The sequence below is a fragment of the Microcebus murinus genome, chromosome 4 (assembly GCF_040939455.1).
Source record: "Microcebus murinus isolate Inina chromosome 4, M.murinus_Inina_mat1.0, whole genome shotgun sequence".
NCBI lineage: Eukaryota > Metazoa > Chordata > Mammalia > Primates > Cheirogaleidae > Microcebus > Microcebus murinus.
This window is the reverse complement of record NC_134107.1, coordinates 6,933,841-6,951,440: the sequence shown is the minus strand read 5'-3', so window position 1 is coordinate 6,951,440 and position 17,600 is coordinate 6,933,841. Positions and strand designations below refer to the sequence as shown.

The 17,600-nt window shown below is 46.2% G+C and overlaps 1 protein-coding gene across 1 annotated transcript in view; it reads right to left on the bottom strand.

Annotated features, from left to right (window-relative positions):
• Positions 1-16,783, bottom strand: part of PACS1 (phosphofurin acidic cluster sorting protein 1) — a 128,805-nt gene extending 112,022 nt beyond the window's left edge. The window contains exon 1 of the mRNA XM_012757471.2: positions 16,304-16,783. Within this exon, the coding sequence (XP_012612925.1) occupies positions 16,304-16,650 (347 nt within the window). The 5' untranslated portion in view covers positions 16,651-16,783. The remainder of the gene's footprint in view (positions 1-16,303) is intronic.
• Between the last annotated feature and the right edge of the window lie 817 nt (positions 16,784-17,600).

The window sequence follows — 17,600 nt, the reverse complement described above, 5'->3', positions numbered from 1 at the left end:
ACTTGGGAGGCTGAGGCAGGAGGATTGCTTGAGCCCAGGAGTTTGAGGTTGCTGTGAGCTAGGCTGACGCCACGGCACTCACTCTAGCCTGGGCAACAAAGCGAGACTCTGTCTCAAAAAAAAAAAAAAAAAGAAAAGAAACAGAGATAACTCAATGTAAAATGGGCAACTGACCTTAACAGAGAACACACAATTCACAAAAGAGGATGCCAGAATGCCCAGCAATCATATGAAAAGGCACTCAATGTCATCAGGGAAATGCAAATTAAAACCGCAGGAGACCCCATTTTACCCCCACCCTTGTACTTTGCAAAGATTACTGTTGGCGGGTGTGTAGCACCAGGAGCTTTCCACTCTGTCCATATACCCCATGGTTACATACTCAACACTCCAGACTGCTGGTTATATACTCAAGACAAAGGAGTGCTTAGGTCTGCAACAGACATGTGTAGGAATGTTCACAGCAGCACTGCTCCTAAGAGCCCCAAACTGGAAATCTCCCACATGGCCATCATTGCAGAATGGTTACAGAAACTGCAATGCATTCCCATAACACAATACAGTACTGCACAGCAACAAGAATACATGAGCATGCAACATGTGGGTGAATCACATTAATATAATGTTGAGAAAAGTAGTTGGATACAAATGTACAAAATTAATGCAAAACTAATTTATGCTGTTAAGAGTCAGGATACCAGTTGTCTTTGGTAGAGAGGGAGGGGTGGTATGTAGGAGGGGCGTGGTAATCCTCTGGGTATTATTAATGCTGTTTTTTTGATGTGGGTGCTAGTCATGTATGTTCAGTTTGTAAAAATTCACTAAGCTGTACTTATTACACATGTACTCTTCTGAATGTACAAGACATTTCAGTAAAAAGGTTATTTTATTAAAATCGGGGACAAGGCCATGAAGTAGCCTGTGCACGTGAAGGGCCCTGACGTGTAAGCTTCATCGGTTTCTTACCAAATCTGCCTTTGGCCCTGCCAGACATATGTGTAAGTAAGAAGCAGTTTATCAGTATCTCAGATTTTACAGAAAAACAAAAGTATCTTTTTTTTTACCATTTAACATACACTGCATTTTCCAGGAACATAACAACTATATAGAGGAAAGACTGTACTTTGTTTTGTGTAGGAACCTCATTAAGATTTATTCATTTTATATATTTTTTACATTTTTGTAGAGACGGAGTCTCGTTTTTGTCGCCTAGGCTGGTCTTGAACTTTGGGCCTCAAGCAATCCTCCCACGTTGGCCTCCCAAAATGCTGGGATTACAGGCGTGAGCCACTGCACCTCACCTTTATTTCACCATTCCAGAAAATCATATCACTGATGGCATCACATCTTGTCTGAGTCACCCACACGACACACCTGTATCAGTCTCTATTTATAGGTGTCATATTCACAAAGATAAAGCCATGTTTACCTGCAAGCTCCTGGCGGCTATGGTTTCTAACATGCTGTGAGCATTTACATTTGTCTCCTGAGAATTTACATACAGAAGTACATATTTTATTACAAATAATGTTCCTTTTATTCTTCCTTTACATTAGTTAAGACACTGCAGAAATATCAGACAGAAAAGGGGCTATGGGGTTCGGAGAAGGTTGAGACTAGTTGTAAACTCAGTCCACTGTAAGAACTATAAAGAGAATTCTGATTGTGACCTTGGTAACTGTTCTTTTATGTTACTCACCTCATCCAAATCACATGTAACACACTTATCTAAAATGAAAGAAAAAAAGAGAGAGAGAGAGAGAGAAAGAAAGAAAAAGAAAAGAAAAAGGCAGCTGCCATTTTCAAGAGGCATTGCCCAAGTCCAGCCATCACTGACGTGGTCTAGACGTGGAGCACAGAACAGGGAAATGGGATTTCAAACTACAAGATCTAACTGAGTCCTTTTCCCTTTAAATCAGCAAGATCCAGTTTGGCATTTTTGAGCAAAGGGTTCCATTATTTTTCTGTTCTCTTTCAAAAATAGCTCCACCTTCAAGACTACACAAATTAGATCACTCTGTAGGACTCCTCCCCGCAGAGCAGCTCCCAGGAAGCCCAGACCGCTGTCTGCTGCAGCAAACCAATCATTTAAAAAAGAAAAAACCCGATATTTTCTACTTTTCAGTCTCACTGGGTGAGTGACAAAGAATATGGGCTACAGCTATTAATGGCTTCTGCAACAGATCTCCCTCTTCGAAACTGTCAAATAAACAGGGATCAGAGGCGACACCAGACCGCAAGTGACCAGGGACACCGAGGCTCAGCTGCTCCGATGCCGTCATCCCGGCCGAAGCGAAGAAAGGACTCACCTAGGTGTTTAACGCAATCAGCTGCCGGCCTCTGGATTATTCTCTCACCCAGCAAATTCCCAAGGAAATTTATTTCCAAGTAATTACTAATGACAAAAGTGGAAACAAGCTCCTTCAAGAGCTCTGTTACACAGATGCTGTTCTCACGGAGTCACTAAGATAAAGAGATGACAATAGCAATGATTTTAAAAGAAAAATAGAAAACTGACACGGAAGTTAAATGAAACGTTGGAGTCACCCTTGAATCCTTCTGTTCCGTGATACCTCAAATCCAATCCATAAGCAAATCCTTCAGGCTTGAAAATATGCCCAGAATCCACTTTCTCATCTCCACCACCCCACACTGGCCCAAGCGAACACCAGCTCCCGCCCCTCAAAGCCCCACAGCAGCCTGCAGACTGGACGCCCTGCTTCCAGCCGCCCTCCTCACAGACAACGCACAGGGGCCCACGGTTCTTTTGTGGTGGTGGGCGCCGTCACCAGCCTCTTCCCTGGCTCAAACCCCCAGTGGCTTCCTATCTCCCTCAAGGTCAAAGCCGCAGTGCTGCACAGGCCTGTAAGGTCTGCCCACTTTGCTTTTCTGCTTTTGTCTATTACTTTCTGCCTCATTCACGTGGCTCCAGCCACACTGGCCTCCCGGATGTTCCTGAACCTACCAGTACTTCTATTCCCTCCACTGGGGAGGCTCTTCCCGTACAATCCAGGGGGCTTTGCCTCCCGTGTGCTCCCCACAGCGTGCTCACCATCTCAGGTCCTCCTAGACATTCTCCTCCCTCCAACCACTCGTCCCCCTTTCCCACTGTACTCCTCCTGCCACCGGTCACCGACGCTGCATTTGCCCACTTGCTGGCGCACTGTCTGCTGCCCGCCCAGCCCCCAGCAGGCGGCTGCACCAGGCTGGGGTTTCTGTCCGCTTGTTCCCTGCCCTCCCTCGCACCTGCAGCAGCCACTGGCCTCTAATGTTTGCCCAGTGACGTTGGACTGAATGAGGAAGCTGAGCAAAGGGATGTAGGAGAAGGTACAGAGACTCACTGAACCCGCAAGGTGAGGTAAAGCCAAGAAATCAAATATTAACATCAAAGCATTTTTGGCATATGGTTTCAGAGAGCAATTTGCTGACTTTTCCCCTCCAGATATATTATAATATAGGAAGAAATACCTACATGACAAACAAAAAACAAATAGCCATAATCCTAAACGGTCGTTCTTCTATAGATGTTCTCTTCAACGGATTTAAACGAAAAGAGACGAAGCCTCGCCACACCTACACCCAGCATTTATTTATTGGTGAGGCCACCTTAGAACCAGACCCTTCTGGAACTTAATATATCACCTGGCCCCAGCCCAGAGCACACCAATCAAACCCCACGCCAAATCCTGGATGTAGGAGACCAGGGCCCACTTCCAGCCAAGTTTCCTTCCCCAGTGAGATGATACTTTCCCTTTTAGCCATGAAGAGAAAAATCAACCAGAGGGATTAATGGGCAATGTGTTATAATTACAGCCATCCCTTTTTATAAGTTTTTTTTTTTTTTAAAGGCAAGATAGAGGACTATCTACAATAAAAACAAAGTGATAATGATATTATGTGCATTTAATGAACAATTCTCCCCATTAAAGGCAAGGGCATAAACAATTCATTGCACATTTTGGTGGCAGAGAGGAAACACAATTAAATCCATTAATAGCCACAAGAGTTTTTTATGTTCCCAGAGGACCTTGGTTTCCAGAGCTGCTTATTCATTTTCATCCACAGCAAAATGAGGCATGTCATGTCTGCATGGGAGAGATGACAGAATGCTATGGAGGACTCTCCACACATTTAAATTTTGAGGAGACAGTTTTATTAAACAAGAGACTTAAGGTATATTACACTGCCACATCCCATTGTCTATGAGCTAGAAGTACCAAACAAAACTCTAATTGTGAAGGGTAAACGATGACTAATATAAATCAGGTCTACCACAGTACAAACATTACACCATCCTAGTCATAGTTTCACTGGCATTTTCCAAAGATGTGGTGGCAATGACATCCACGAATACAGATGCTCAAACATGTTACATACGTTTTGTTTTTCTTCATAACAAATCAATGAGGTGAACAACAACAACAAAAAAGGAATACCCATTTTAAAATACCAGGAAACGAAAGTAAGTTGACCAGACATCATCAGAACAAGTGTAACCAAGCCAATAGTGCTTTATTTGCTAATCTATAACACTCCGATCCAAATGCAAAAGTTGAGTTGCATCTCTAAACACATCTTCAAGAGGGTGTTTGGTTTCCTAAGATTTTAGAAGGTTAAATATCTCCCCTAAAATGCTAGCATCCCCCTTTCTCTGAAGCACAACCTAGACTAGGAGTTGAGCAAAAATGTTTCTTCCTGACCCCTAAACACCAGCTTTGAATTTCACTGGAACACTGCTGACTGCCCTTAGCCTGGTATTCAGAGCCACTCTCCCTCACCCCTTTCAGTTACCTGGTGCTTCAGCCTGTGACTCACTAGAAGCAACAAAGGAGAAAGAGGGCCTACTGACAGCAGAAAGGAAAAACAAAAACTAAACTAAAAAAACAAACACACACGCCGAAAAGCAGCTGTGCGTACACTGGTCTACATTCTGCATTAGGCTCTGAGGGTCTGGTTCATCATCACACTCCAGACTCAGGTAAAGGTTAATCTGTGTTCTAGACGTTCCCAAGGAAGAACCAGAAACAAATACATAAATTATAGATTTCCATACAAAATTGAAAAATAAAATCTTGGTGCTTATTAAAGGTAGAAATTAACATGCAAAGATCCAAAAGTTTCAGAAGAGGCCATTCTCCTATAAAAGTAGAATAAAGTTTTTCTACAGTATGAACATAAAAAGGAAAACTTTAGGAGAAAAATATCCACTACATTTAAATCCTCATTGTCCTCGGAGTTGCTTGGTTTTTACTGGTGATGAACGGCTAGCTGCAAACCGGTTTAGTTGCTCTTCTGGCTGCCAAACCAGAGCTAAAGGAGTCAGCAGGTAGAAAGGGGAAGCTGTCAAGTCAGGCTGGCTCTAAACAAAGTTGTGGTTTGCAGGCGGGGCCTGCACCGTCCCTTCCGTTCATGTAAGCGGGCAGGATGTAGAAACAGGATCCTGACCCAGCCACTGCTTAAGAACCAAAATATTTTGCTTTGACTTTCTAGCCTAAGAAGCTTGGGGTTTGGCAGGATCTTTGCCTAAGGTGAGTCTAAGACCTTGTGATGGTCTCGATGAGGAAATACGAACATCGCCCTAATTCTAGAAAGGAAGCACGTTTGTTTTGTTTTGCTTTGTTTTGAGAAGGGAAAGGGGAGACAGAGAAAGTAGGTTGTCAAGAAAGACAGCAACAGTAATAGCTAACATTTATTAAGTGCTTTCTGTGTGCCACATATGCAATTAACCTGTATTAATCGCATTTAATTTTCATGATAACCCTGTGAGGGGATAATTATTATGCCCATTTTACAGATGAGAAAATGGAAGCATTACAGAGGTTACATAACCTGCCCAAGGTAATTTAAATAGTAAATAGTAGAGTCAGGATTCAATCTGGGCAAACTGGCTCCAGAACCCAAGCTCGCAGCCACTGTGCTGTGCAGCCTCTCACCGCCTATGACCGCGACAGAGCCACGCTCTGTAACCCCCACAACAGAGAATAAGGCGGTAAGTATTACTTGTCAGCTATGAGAACCAGACAGGGCCTGGGGGACCAGGTTTAAACAGAGAAATAGCTCTTGTGTCAGACAATCACCAATCATCAGACAAATCCCAGCTCCACCCACCTGGGAACTGTGCAGTCTCACAAAAATGCCTTCCCCTGGCTGAGCCTCAGTTTCCCCTTCTGGGGATGGGGATCTCGGATCTCAGCACCGGCCTCCAATGGGAACACAGTAACTGCTCAGTTCCTCCGATTCCTTCATCCAGGATCAGCTCAACTGTCACCTCACCAGAACCCTCCCCTGCCCAAGACAGCCCTGCCCCAACACTCTATTTCAGTCCTGACAATGCTATCTGACCACTTATCACAGATCTAATTATGCATTCAGTTGTTCCTTACCTGTCTGCCCCACTAGAAAGTACTTCTAGGACAGAAGGAACTTCGTCAGTCTGTTGGCACACAGGACCACTCGGTAAATATCTATTGAATGGATGAGTTGTATATAACAGATATTCATTCAATAAACATTATAAACAAAGACACTATAGGAAAATCAGTGCAATTAACCTGACAAAGGTATTCACTGAGCACCTATAACTAAATAAATGAACAAGATTATTTCAGATGATGATCATAGCTGTGAAGCAGCTTTAAAAACTCCCGGACTGGACTGGGCAGGTGAGGACAGGCTTCCAAGGTGGCAAGTCAGCTGAGACATGAAGGATAGCAGCCAGGAGCCAGTCACAGTGATCCTGTGATCCCGGGAAAGAGACTCCCAGGTAGAGGGAACAGCAAGTGCAAAAGCCCTAAGGCAGGGCTGGGCCCAGCTTACCCAAGCCAAGCGAGCAAGGTGGAGAATGGCAGAAGGTGAAACCAAAGACTCGGGAAGGGGCCACATGGTAAAGTGTCTCCTAAGCCATGAAAAGGGGTTCTATTAAAAGTATGACGGAAAGCCATTTGCTAGTGTCTCTTATCACTGCCCGCTAGAATGTACACTTCCGGAGATCGAGGATTTTGTTTGTGGCACATAGAAGCTGGTCTGTAAGCATTAGCTGAATGCACAAATTGGAAGATTATGGAGAGGGGAGTGACGTGATCTGATTTTCATTTTGAAAACATCACTCTGGACTGCTGTTAGTGGTTTCCTTCTGGCAGAGACTGGGGTAGCAGGGAATGGGAAGAATTACCAACAGTTTACATGCAACGTGTTTGGGAGGCGCCACAAAACAGAGAAATGGGAGGGAAAAGCTGCTCCCTAAACCCTGAAGCCATTTGGTGGTTTCCAACTAGAGACAGGAAAAGGTTAGTGAGGAGGGATCAAATAAATGAGCACTGATGTCCTAAGCCTTTTGTGTGTTCAAAACTATTAAAAACAAACAAACAAACAAACAAACAAAAACTGCTACAAAGAATGTCTCACCTGTGAAAAGAGGAACAAAAGGAAACTCAGAGACAGGCAGACACGCACACATGCACACACACAGGTGCTGAAGAACAAATGCTGCCTGTGTCTAAGCACAATAACCAGTCTAAAGTGCCCCAGAGACAGCTGAGATGCCGCTTGTACCCAAGACGTGACCTGGCGGAAATCCTGCTCACAGTACGGTTTTGAGAGGCAGACTGTCATCTGGAGGAGTTACACAGCCCACCGAGAGAGGAACAGCTATTGCAGTAGGAAACAAGTTTTCAAACACCACTCCTGTCTACCTAGAACAGATCACTAAAACATATACAGAGTAAATCACCCACAGCGCAATGTCTAAGATGCGCACAGTGCTAAAAAATGTTTTTGCCAAAAGAACCTGTGAGTTCCACCTAGCGTAGGTCTATGTTTACAGAACTAGAAGTACTGGAAGTCCTGAGAGGATGAATGAAACCCAGGAGCTGACAAAGATCATTACTCACAAAGAGAAAAAAGGAAGAACAATATTCGAGGTTCAGAAAAACTGGTGAAGCTACAGCTACACTCAATTATTCTAACCTTTGGTGTATCTTTAAAATTTTACAGTCTGAACAAATCTGCACAAACATTAAATAAATAAACCTGTCATCATCGACATTCTTACCATCTATGCCTCACCACCTACCCCATCAGAAGAGAAGTAACGGTCTAGAACATTCTCCATTCACCATTTTTGCTACCAACAAAAATGAACACGCAACTCTAGAACCAAGAAAAGAAGGTGACGAGTGGAGTGAAACCTAAGTGTCCCACTTCCTCAGCCATTCATGTTCACGCACGTGTACTTTTTTACAGCTTTATTGCAAATAGAAAATTCATAAAGTTCACCCTTCTGAAGTGTACAATTCAGTAGCCTTTTGTATATTCATAGAATATGTTTTTTAAAACAACATTTATTAGTCTCTTCTGTACCACATGTTTATTATAGAAATTTTAGAAATCACTACAACAATTAACATCACACACAATTCTACCCATTTAAAAGCCATTTTAGAGTCAATGACTCTAGCCAGTTTTCCCAATAGATGCTGACTCACAGCTAAAACTATGGGAAACAAATGGCTGGGAGGCCCCGGGAGCGAACACCGACAGGAGGAAGAGGAGCAACCAGAGGTTACAATGTTTAAAGAGAAAATGACAGAAGAAAACTAATGGGCCCTTGAAATATCATGGAAAAAGGGCATTTTAAAATAATTTGGAAGAGGACAAAAGTATTCCATTTAATTAAATGCGTAAAGAGAAACCATAAATATTAACACTAGAAATGCCATACTTAGACAATTTTCTCTCTAAAACTGTGTTATCTAATAGAACTTTCTTTGGTCCTGGAAATGTTCTAAATCTGTCCTGTCCAATATGGAAGCCACCAGCCACATGTGACCAGTGTGACATGAGATGGGGCTAGTGCAACTGAGGAAATGAATTTAAATTTTACTTAACAAGGCCGGGCGCAGTGGCTCACACCTGTAATCCTAGCACTCTGGGAAGCCGAGGCAGGTGAATCGCTCAAGGTCGGGAGTTCAAAACCAGCCTGAGCAACAGCAAGACCCCGTCTCTACTAAAAATAGACAGACATTAATTGGCCAGCTAAAAATGTAGAGAAAAAATTAGCCGGGCATGGTGGCGCATGCCTGTAGTCCCAAGCTACTCGGGAGGCTGAGGCAGGAGGATTGCTTGAGCCCAGGAGTTTGAGGTTGCTGTGAGCTAGGCTGACGCCATGGATGGCACTCTAGCCCGGGCAATAGAGTGAGACTCTGTCTCAAAAATTTTTTTTTAATTAATTTAAATTTTTTTTTTATTTTTATTTTTTTTTTCCTGCCTCAGCCTCCCAAGTAGCTGGGACTACAGGCATGTGCCACCATGCCCGGCTAATTTTTTCTATATATATTAGTTGGCCAATTAATTTCTTTCTATTTTATAGTAGAGACGGGGTCTTGCTCTTGCTCAGGCTGGTTTCGAACTCCTGACCTTGAGCGATCCACCTGCCTCAGCCTCCCAGAGTGCTAGGATTACAGGCGTGAGCCGTGCCTGGCCTAATTTAAATTTAAGTAGCCACATGTGGCTAGCAGCTGCTGTATCAGACAGCTCGTGATAAAGCTGTCTCGTCATCTTAAGACATAATTGACTATCAATGAAATGTTTGACGAGACCATTTTCTGTAAGTTATGCAAGCTAAGTAACGTGTCATCATTTCATTCTCTTTTCCACGGTGCTTCCCAAGGTCAAGAGACCAGGCACAGGTCTCTCTACGTGGTGATCCCTGAGCTGTGACCAAAGCCATTCTCTGGTTTTTAATGAGGTAAAAGGGAACACAGGTCCAGTCGGTTTTCTCACCAATCACCCTTCGAATGTCCCTAGAGGAAACACTCCTACTGGTAGGGTTGGTGCCAAGGCCAACTCTAGAATCTTCAGAAGCTGTGCCATGTATTCTTCCAGCTAGGCCTACAGAAGGGAGGGTCCTGCCGGTGCTGGTCCATCTAGAACCGAACTGCCTAGCTCCACAGCCCTCTTCTTTCAGAGGTTCTACGGCCAACTCCAAACTGACTTTTCTCAAGAGCCCTCAACGCCACTTCAAGCCCCGCAATGGAAAGAAACCAACACCTGCAAATCATTCCCGCAGCACCTTAGATCCCCAAAGTGCTTCCAGAAAGAGACAACACCGATGAGAGCGGGGCCAACTCAAAATCTCACAGGACCCACCGAGCATGCCCCAATCTGCACCAACACCGGCAGGCCCAGGCCAGAACCGGACAAGCCTCCTGGACCAGGCGGGAACAGACGCCGCCGTCACACGAGCTCTGACAGAAACAAGGGCGACTTACTGGCTTGGCTAAGAAATTGGAAAACTAGTTTAAAAAGAAATCACATAACCGCTAATGTGTCCAAAAGATCTGTAAATCGATACATGTAAAATGGACTCTGTGAAAGTCATTCTCTTTCTAACTTAAGGAATCTGAGCTTCCACAGGGACGACAGATAATATTACCCTGATAGAGAGGTTATTCTATTACAACACAACGTGAAATTCGAATCTCCTAAGGTACAAACATGCTTTTAAGACTTTTAATGCTAGGGAAATAACAGAAATTTCAGTAGGTCTTTCTTCTTTGATCAATTACATTTACTTTATACCTATCATTTAAGAAGTACTTTCTCCTGTGGCTATGTAAGTCCTATTTTACATCTATTTCATGTATATCTCAGAATGCACAGTAAGTAAAAGTATTCCCAATCAACGGATGAAAAAAATAAGGCGTGAAAGTGTTTGTCCCAGTATACCATAAGAACACACAACGCTACATCCCGGCTTGCCCAGTGCTTTTGTGGTTACAGGGCAACTGCCCCCAAATGCTTTCATGAAAGCAACACTTCTGCCAGTTATGCCAGCTCAGCTAGGACCACCTCCTTTGGCTCCAACCCTTTTGTCCAATAAGGCTTAATCTCAGTACTCACTTAAAAAAAATGGTCGAAGGAGAAATGTGACTGATAACTGCTGAACTCCTTCCCTAAGTGCACATACAAAGATATGCAAACATACTTTGTAGTGAGAGACAAATGTGAACTGTGATAAGTTCGTGAGCAATATAGCACAGCACATTTCAGCTCTTAATAATCACTTTTAAACCACTAAGGAAATTTTGCATGCTTTTAAAATTTAATAATTTTTTCTGCCTCTCTTACAAAAAGAGAAAAGAATATCAGGGAAAACCACACCATACAAAGACTGTAGGGGAGGGATCAAGAGTGAGACTCTAAAACCCTTCCTTTTACACCAAGCAACATGCACCTGGTCCCTACCACCCCACACCACTGTCCACGTCGTATCGGACCACCGCAGAGGAAGTGCTACTCAGTGTAGCAGGAAAACAATGCCAACTTCTAAAGCTTGAATTTCATAAAGGGACCATAGAACTGCCTTCTTGTAACAGAATGCTAAAAGCCAACTGTATTTCACAGTGATTACTTCTGAGGGGCACAGGGATGGGCCTGGGGTACTTTTCCTCTACACTTTCCATCTTTCCATACTGCTCAAATTTCTAATCCTGGACATGTATTTTGTTTGAACAATTTAGTTACTTCATTTCATTTTTTTTTTTTTTCTTTTTTAGAGATGGGGTTTAGCTCAGTCACCCAGGTGGCAGTACAGTGGCACTGTCATAACTCACTGCAGCCTCAAACTCCTGGACTCCTGATCCTCCCACCTCAGTCTCCCAAGTAGCTGGGACTACAGGCATCTGCCACCATGCCTGCCTAATTTAAAAACTGTTTTTTACAGAGACAGTGTCTTGCTATATTTTCCAGCCTGGTCTCAAACTCTTGGCCTCAAGCAATTCTCCCACCTCAGTTTTCCAATAGCTGGGATACCAGCTTAATTTAGTCATTTTAAAACCAATTGTAGGCCGGGCGCTGTGGCTCACGCCTGTAATCCTAGCTCTTGGGAGGCCGAGGCGGGCGGATTGCTCAAGGTCAGGAGTTCAAAACCAGCCTGAGCAAGAGCGAGACCCCATCTCTACTATAAAATAGAAAGAAATTAATTGGCCAACTGATATATATAAAAAATTAGCCGGGCATGGTGGCGCATGCCTGTAGTCCCAGCTACTCGGGAGGCTGAGGCAGGAGGATCGCTTGAGCCCAGGAGTTTGAGGTTGCTGTGAGCTAGGCTGACGCCACGGCACTCACTCTAGCCTGGACAACAAAGTGAGACTCTGTCTCAAAAAAAAAAAAAAATAAAAAAAATAAAAAAAAAAAATAAAACCAATTGTAGGTATGCTATTAATCTATAAAAAGTTAAAAAAACTTATTATGGATTCTGAGAGAATTTAATAGATGTTAAATAAGAGCAGAGACATACCTGAGAAACAACTACAACGCTCATCTTTATTTAAATATTTAGGTCATTACATATGCAATGTCCAATCTTGAATCAAAAGTGCAGTTTATTATCTCTCAAACAAGATGAAGTACAATTAATCAAAGTATGCACCTAAACTATCAACAAAGTTTTGTCATCTTAACAGTAGCTTGTTTATGCCAGCAGGGAAGAAGCCTGGAGAGTAAGTGGTGATGAAGTCATGAAAGGTTTCCACAGCTTTTTGAGAACTGAATATTTTTCCTTGCAAGAAGTGGTCCAAAGCCTGGAAGAAGTGGCAGTCAGTTGGTGCAAGGTCTGGAGAATATGGTGGACGACAGAAAGTTTCCAAGTCCAGCTTCTGTAGTTTGAGAAGCGTTGTTTGTGCGATTTATTTGTGCCACTTGAGGTCAACCATTGTCTTGCAAGAGGATTGGCCTGTCTCCATTGACCAATCTCAGCTGCTTAATTGCAGGCAACCTCATCATTTCATCCAATTGGTTGCAGCAGACATCCGCTGCAATGGACTGACGAGGTTTCATGAAACTGTAGTGGATAATACCAATGCTGGACCACCAAACAGACACTATTAGCTTCTTTTGATGAATATTGGGTTTTGGACTGTGTTTTGCCACTTCATCTGCATCCAACCATTGTGTTGAATGCTTGCCACTGTCAAGAATAATCCCTTTTCCATCACACGTAACAATACAGTGTAGAAATGGTTGGCCTTTACGTCGTGACAGCAAAGAAAGGCAAGCTTCGAGATGACTTCTCTGATGCTCGTTTAATTCATGCAGAAACCATCTATTCAGCTTCTTTACCTTGCCGATTTGTTTCAAATGGTCCAATTTGTTGGAATAGTAACATCAAACCTTACTGCTAAGTCACACTTAGGTTGAGATGGATTCGCTTCCACCATAGCTCTCAGCTCATCATTATCCACCTTGGTCTCAGGTCACTCACGTGGCTCATTTTAAAGATTAAAATCACCAGAATGGAACTTCTCAAACCATCAATATATTGTGTGTTTATTAGCCACATCCTTCCCAAACACTTCGTTGATATTTTGAGCTGTCTGTATTGCACTGGTTCCACAAGGGAACTCATATTTGAAAATAACAAGAATGTTTTACTTATCCATGGTTTCACAAAATTTGCTCTAAAAAAAATTTGAAAGATAATCACAAGCCAAAATGTGTGTTTGAAAGACTGAGGATGTATCTTCGCAATAAAAATAAAACAAGAAGTATCAAAGTGAAATGTCAGAGATATCAACTGTCAAGCTTAGTACTTAAGGAAATCGGACGTTTTATACGTAATAACTTTGGCTAGCTAGTAAAGGAAACAGTATTTGTTTCAAAAGCAAATTATATTTCTATAGGCATCACAAAAAGATGCATGATGTTCCTAACACTCTACTGTTCAACCCCTTCCTCCCTGCACTAGGGAGAGACTGAATCCCATGACATTCTCACGCACACCAACTGTAGAGCCACAATCATGTTTATGCTTAAGTGCATTTATCTCATATGTCTGTGTTTCATTTGAAACAAGACAAGAATTTTACGCCTACACTCTACACAGAGTGCTGCACGTTGTCGATATATGTGAAACAACATGAACAAGTTCCCCCGGGAGACCTCAAATTAACGAGATGACTCTAATAACTGGAAGGGCCAAGAGCGGGTCACTTTCTCCCCACAGGGTATTATTTTCCATCCCACAGCATGCTCTAAAGAGCACAAGTGTTCCACGAGGAGATGGGAGGTACAAGGGTGATGGCTAGAAAACAAAGTCGGAGCAGGACAGCAGTCAGGCTCAAGGACTGGTCAGTAAACATGACACAACTGCACGCTCTCTGCACACGAAAACAAGCCAGCCTAAGCTTCTCACACCAAGTTACTGTAATAATTATTCATTTGATCAGGATGCCTGGCTGTTTCTTGGGCTAATAATTTATAACGTGGACTTTTCAGTGACCAAGAGATCTAGGGGAAGACCAAAAATTAACATCAATCAGTGATTTTATTTAACCCCTTCTGTTGTGGCTTCTTGCCAGTCTGCTCATGCTTTTTCAATCTAACAAGCTAGAAGGCAGCTTTCCAAACGTCACCAGTGAAACACAGGGACGGATGTGAAGGAATACGGTCAAGCAGGTATTACTAACACTGGACCCACACAGGAAGGCACACAATGCTTCTACGTTTGAAAGTGGATTCGAATACTTCAGCGATGGATGGGCCTCTATAGAAAAGAAAGAGAGGCCTGCTTAGGACTGAGAGAGCAACACCATCACGCACGGACTCTCACCTGAGTCTGGTGTGCCAGGGCTCAGGCCAAAGCAAACTAAATTAACACGGCTCCTGATTTCCCTAAAGGAAGGATAGAGGAAAAAGAAAGTGTAAATCAGCGAAGTGAATGCTGAATCACAAAGAGCATGAAGAGCAGAGGCAAGGGAAAAGCAACGCGGCACCACACAGTGGAATCCCAGGTCTGCACCCTGCTAGCGCAATCCCACCCCTACACACAAACACACCCTCAAGAAACTTTTGCACAAGAGCATGAGGAATCCTGGGAAAAAATACTTAAGCATTACTGTTGGTGTCAACAAACAGGAAACCACCTAAATGTTCATCAAGAGGAGAATTAGGATATATTCACCCACACAACAGAATACTATCCATTAGTGAAAGTACATAAACTAGAGCTACAACACTGATGGTTCTCACAAACTGAATGTTGAGTTTAAAAAAAAAACAAGTCACAGAACATATACCGTATGATAGGCATTTACAAAAACTTCAAGCGCATTGAGAACTACAAAGAATATTGTTTAGAGATGCACGTACTTAGTAAAACTACAATATTTTTTAAAAGACAAGGGAAATGATAAACACAAATTAAGAAGAGTATTTACCTGTGTATGGGGAGGAGGGGAGGCCCCGAGGGCTTCAGCAGAATTGGTAATACTGTTTATTAAGCTGAGTGAGATATAAAGATGTGCTTGTCATCATTTTTCATATCCTATCTAGGAGAAACATATATGAACTAACTAACATTTAGGGGGGGGAAAGGAACATAGAGTTGAGGGTGGAAGGCAGCAATACTCCCTGACTCACACATCCATCTGCCTGGCTGGGCTAACACAGAAAGGAGGGAGCCCAAGACTTCGAGGCAACACAATCAATTCAGTCTTGCAGTGACAAAAAGAACACCTCCAGGCACTTCTCTGGGCCTACTGGGTGAAACCAGCTCCAGAGGCTGTCTATTCAAGGGGCAAACTGTGGGACCCTGTGCACTGTGTCCAAACAGCTGGAGACAGACTGCCCTGCCAACACAGAAACAGGAAATATTCCCCAAACTCAGGCCTATTTTACCAATGGAAGAAAAGTCTCCAGATGGCTCCAACAGACAAGAGGAATGGATTGAATTTGGGAACAAGGCAGGAATTTCATAGAGTCCTGCAGGGCTGGGAGAATGTGTGACCAGTCTCCAGGCGGGGGAGGGGGTAAAAAATACACTTCGAGGGCACATTCAGTAGGGCTCAGAAACTATGGGCACAGAGTGAGTGCCGGACAGCTGTGGGCGACACGAAGTGGGAAAGGACATGTGTACGGAAAGCTAACTGGAAGCCCCGGGGTTACTGCCCGGTCTTTACCTGGAAGGGGTGACAATCCGAGTTTGGCACACGCCGAGTATATTGGGAAATAACGCCAAAACCATCTACACCACATCTGTGTGACATATGTGCAGCCCACGGGCGCCGGAGAGGCAGGAAGGAGAGTGACTTACTCGAGAAAACTGTGAGGAAGGCCAGGCTGGGCCAGACTCAGAGAGAGCCCCGGGCCCAGGCCAGAGGGACCCTCCCGCTCGGGCAGGGAAGGGGTGGTCCCGCCGGCCGAGGCGGGGCTGCGGGAGAGGCCCGGCGGGAGCCAGGCAGCCGCGGGGGGAGCCGGGCGGGGGCCGGCCCGGACGCGGGGGTGGGAGGCACCGCCCGCCGCTCACCTGGGCACGCAGCTGGACGAGCTCCGGTCCACCTCCCAGGTGGCGTACAGGTTCATCTGCACCGGGGCGGGGGTGCGGCCTGGCCCCGGGCCGCCGGGAGGCGCGGAGCCCGAGGCCACCGCTACGGCCACGGAGGTGGAGGTGGACGAGGACGAGGAGGAGGCGGCGGCCGCCGAGGTGGACGAGGACGACGAGGTGGCCTGGGCCAGCTTGGGGGGCGTCGGCTGCTGCGGCGGCTGTGGCGGCGGCGGCGGCTGCTGAGGGGACTGGGCGACCCCAGAGCCCCGCTGGCCGCTGCCGCCCCCGGCGCCTCCGGGGCCACCGCCCGCCCCTCCGCGCTCCGCCATGGCCCGGCCGGGAGTGGGGGGGCTTCGGCGACGGCGACGCCGGTCGGGCGCCCGGGCTTCCCGCGGCGGCGCGACTGCTCCCTCGGCCCGCCGCGCGAGGCCGGCTGCACGCACGCGCGGTCCGCGCCGCCGCCTGTTGCGGCCCCGCCGCGGCTGGGGGGCGTGTCCGGGGCGGGGCGGCCGGCGGGCGCGCGCGGCCCCACCCAGCGCCGGGGGGCGGGCCGGGCGCGCGCTCGCACGGGGTTGGGGGAACTGCGGCGCGCGCCCTCGCTCGCTCCCGCGGGGGGGGTCTGTGGCCGGCGCGCGCGCGGGCGCTGCCCTCGAGTCCCACGCCCCTCCCTCCCCCGCGACCCACGCGGCCGCCCCGCTGTTCCGGGGCGCGCCCGGCAGGGAGGGGGCTGCCGCGGGAGCGCGCCGCGGGCCCGCGCGGCACGGAGGGGGCCGGCCCGCTGCCCGCAGTGGGCGCCTGCGCCGAAGCCTGCTGACCCCGGCGGCTCCCGGGCGCTGGCGGCCAGACCCGGCGCCGACGCCACCGCGAAGCCTGCGATGCTGGGTTCCCGCCCGAGGGCCGGCTCAGGGACCTAGTCCAAAAGGCCCGCCCCGGGCGGGTTCTCAAGCTGAGCCCAGGCCGCCTGGAGCCAGGGCTTCTCCCTTTTCCGAGGCCCGCCTCCCCAAAACCTTCCTTACAGAGCCCCAAAGCGCTCCCTTGCTTCTGAATTCCTAAACTCTGTTCCTTCCCAGGCCTAGCCACGTCCTCCCGGGTCTCCCACGGAAACCACATTGAAGCCTCCAGCAGCACAAAAGCGGCACGTGACTTCTCTCCCCACTGTCAGCAAATGCCTATGGGATGCAGTGGCCAGTCTAGTCGGCAGGTCAGGGGGACTTCTCGGGACCAGGGGATTAGAAGCTGGAGAGAGGCTGGGCGCGGTGGCTCAGGCCTGTAATCCTAG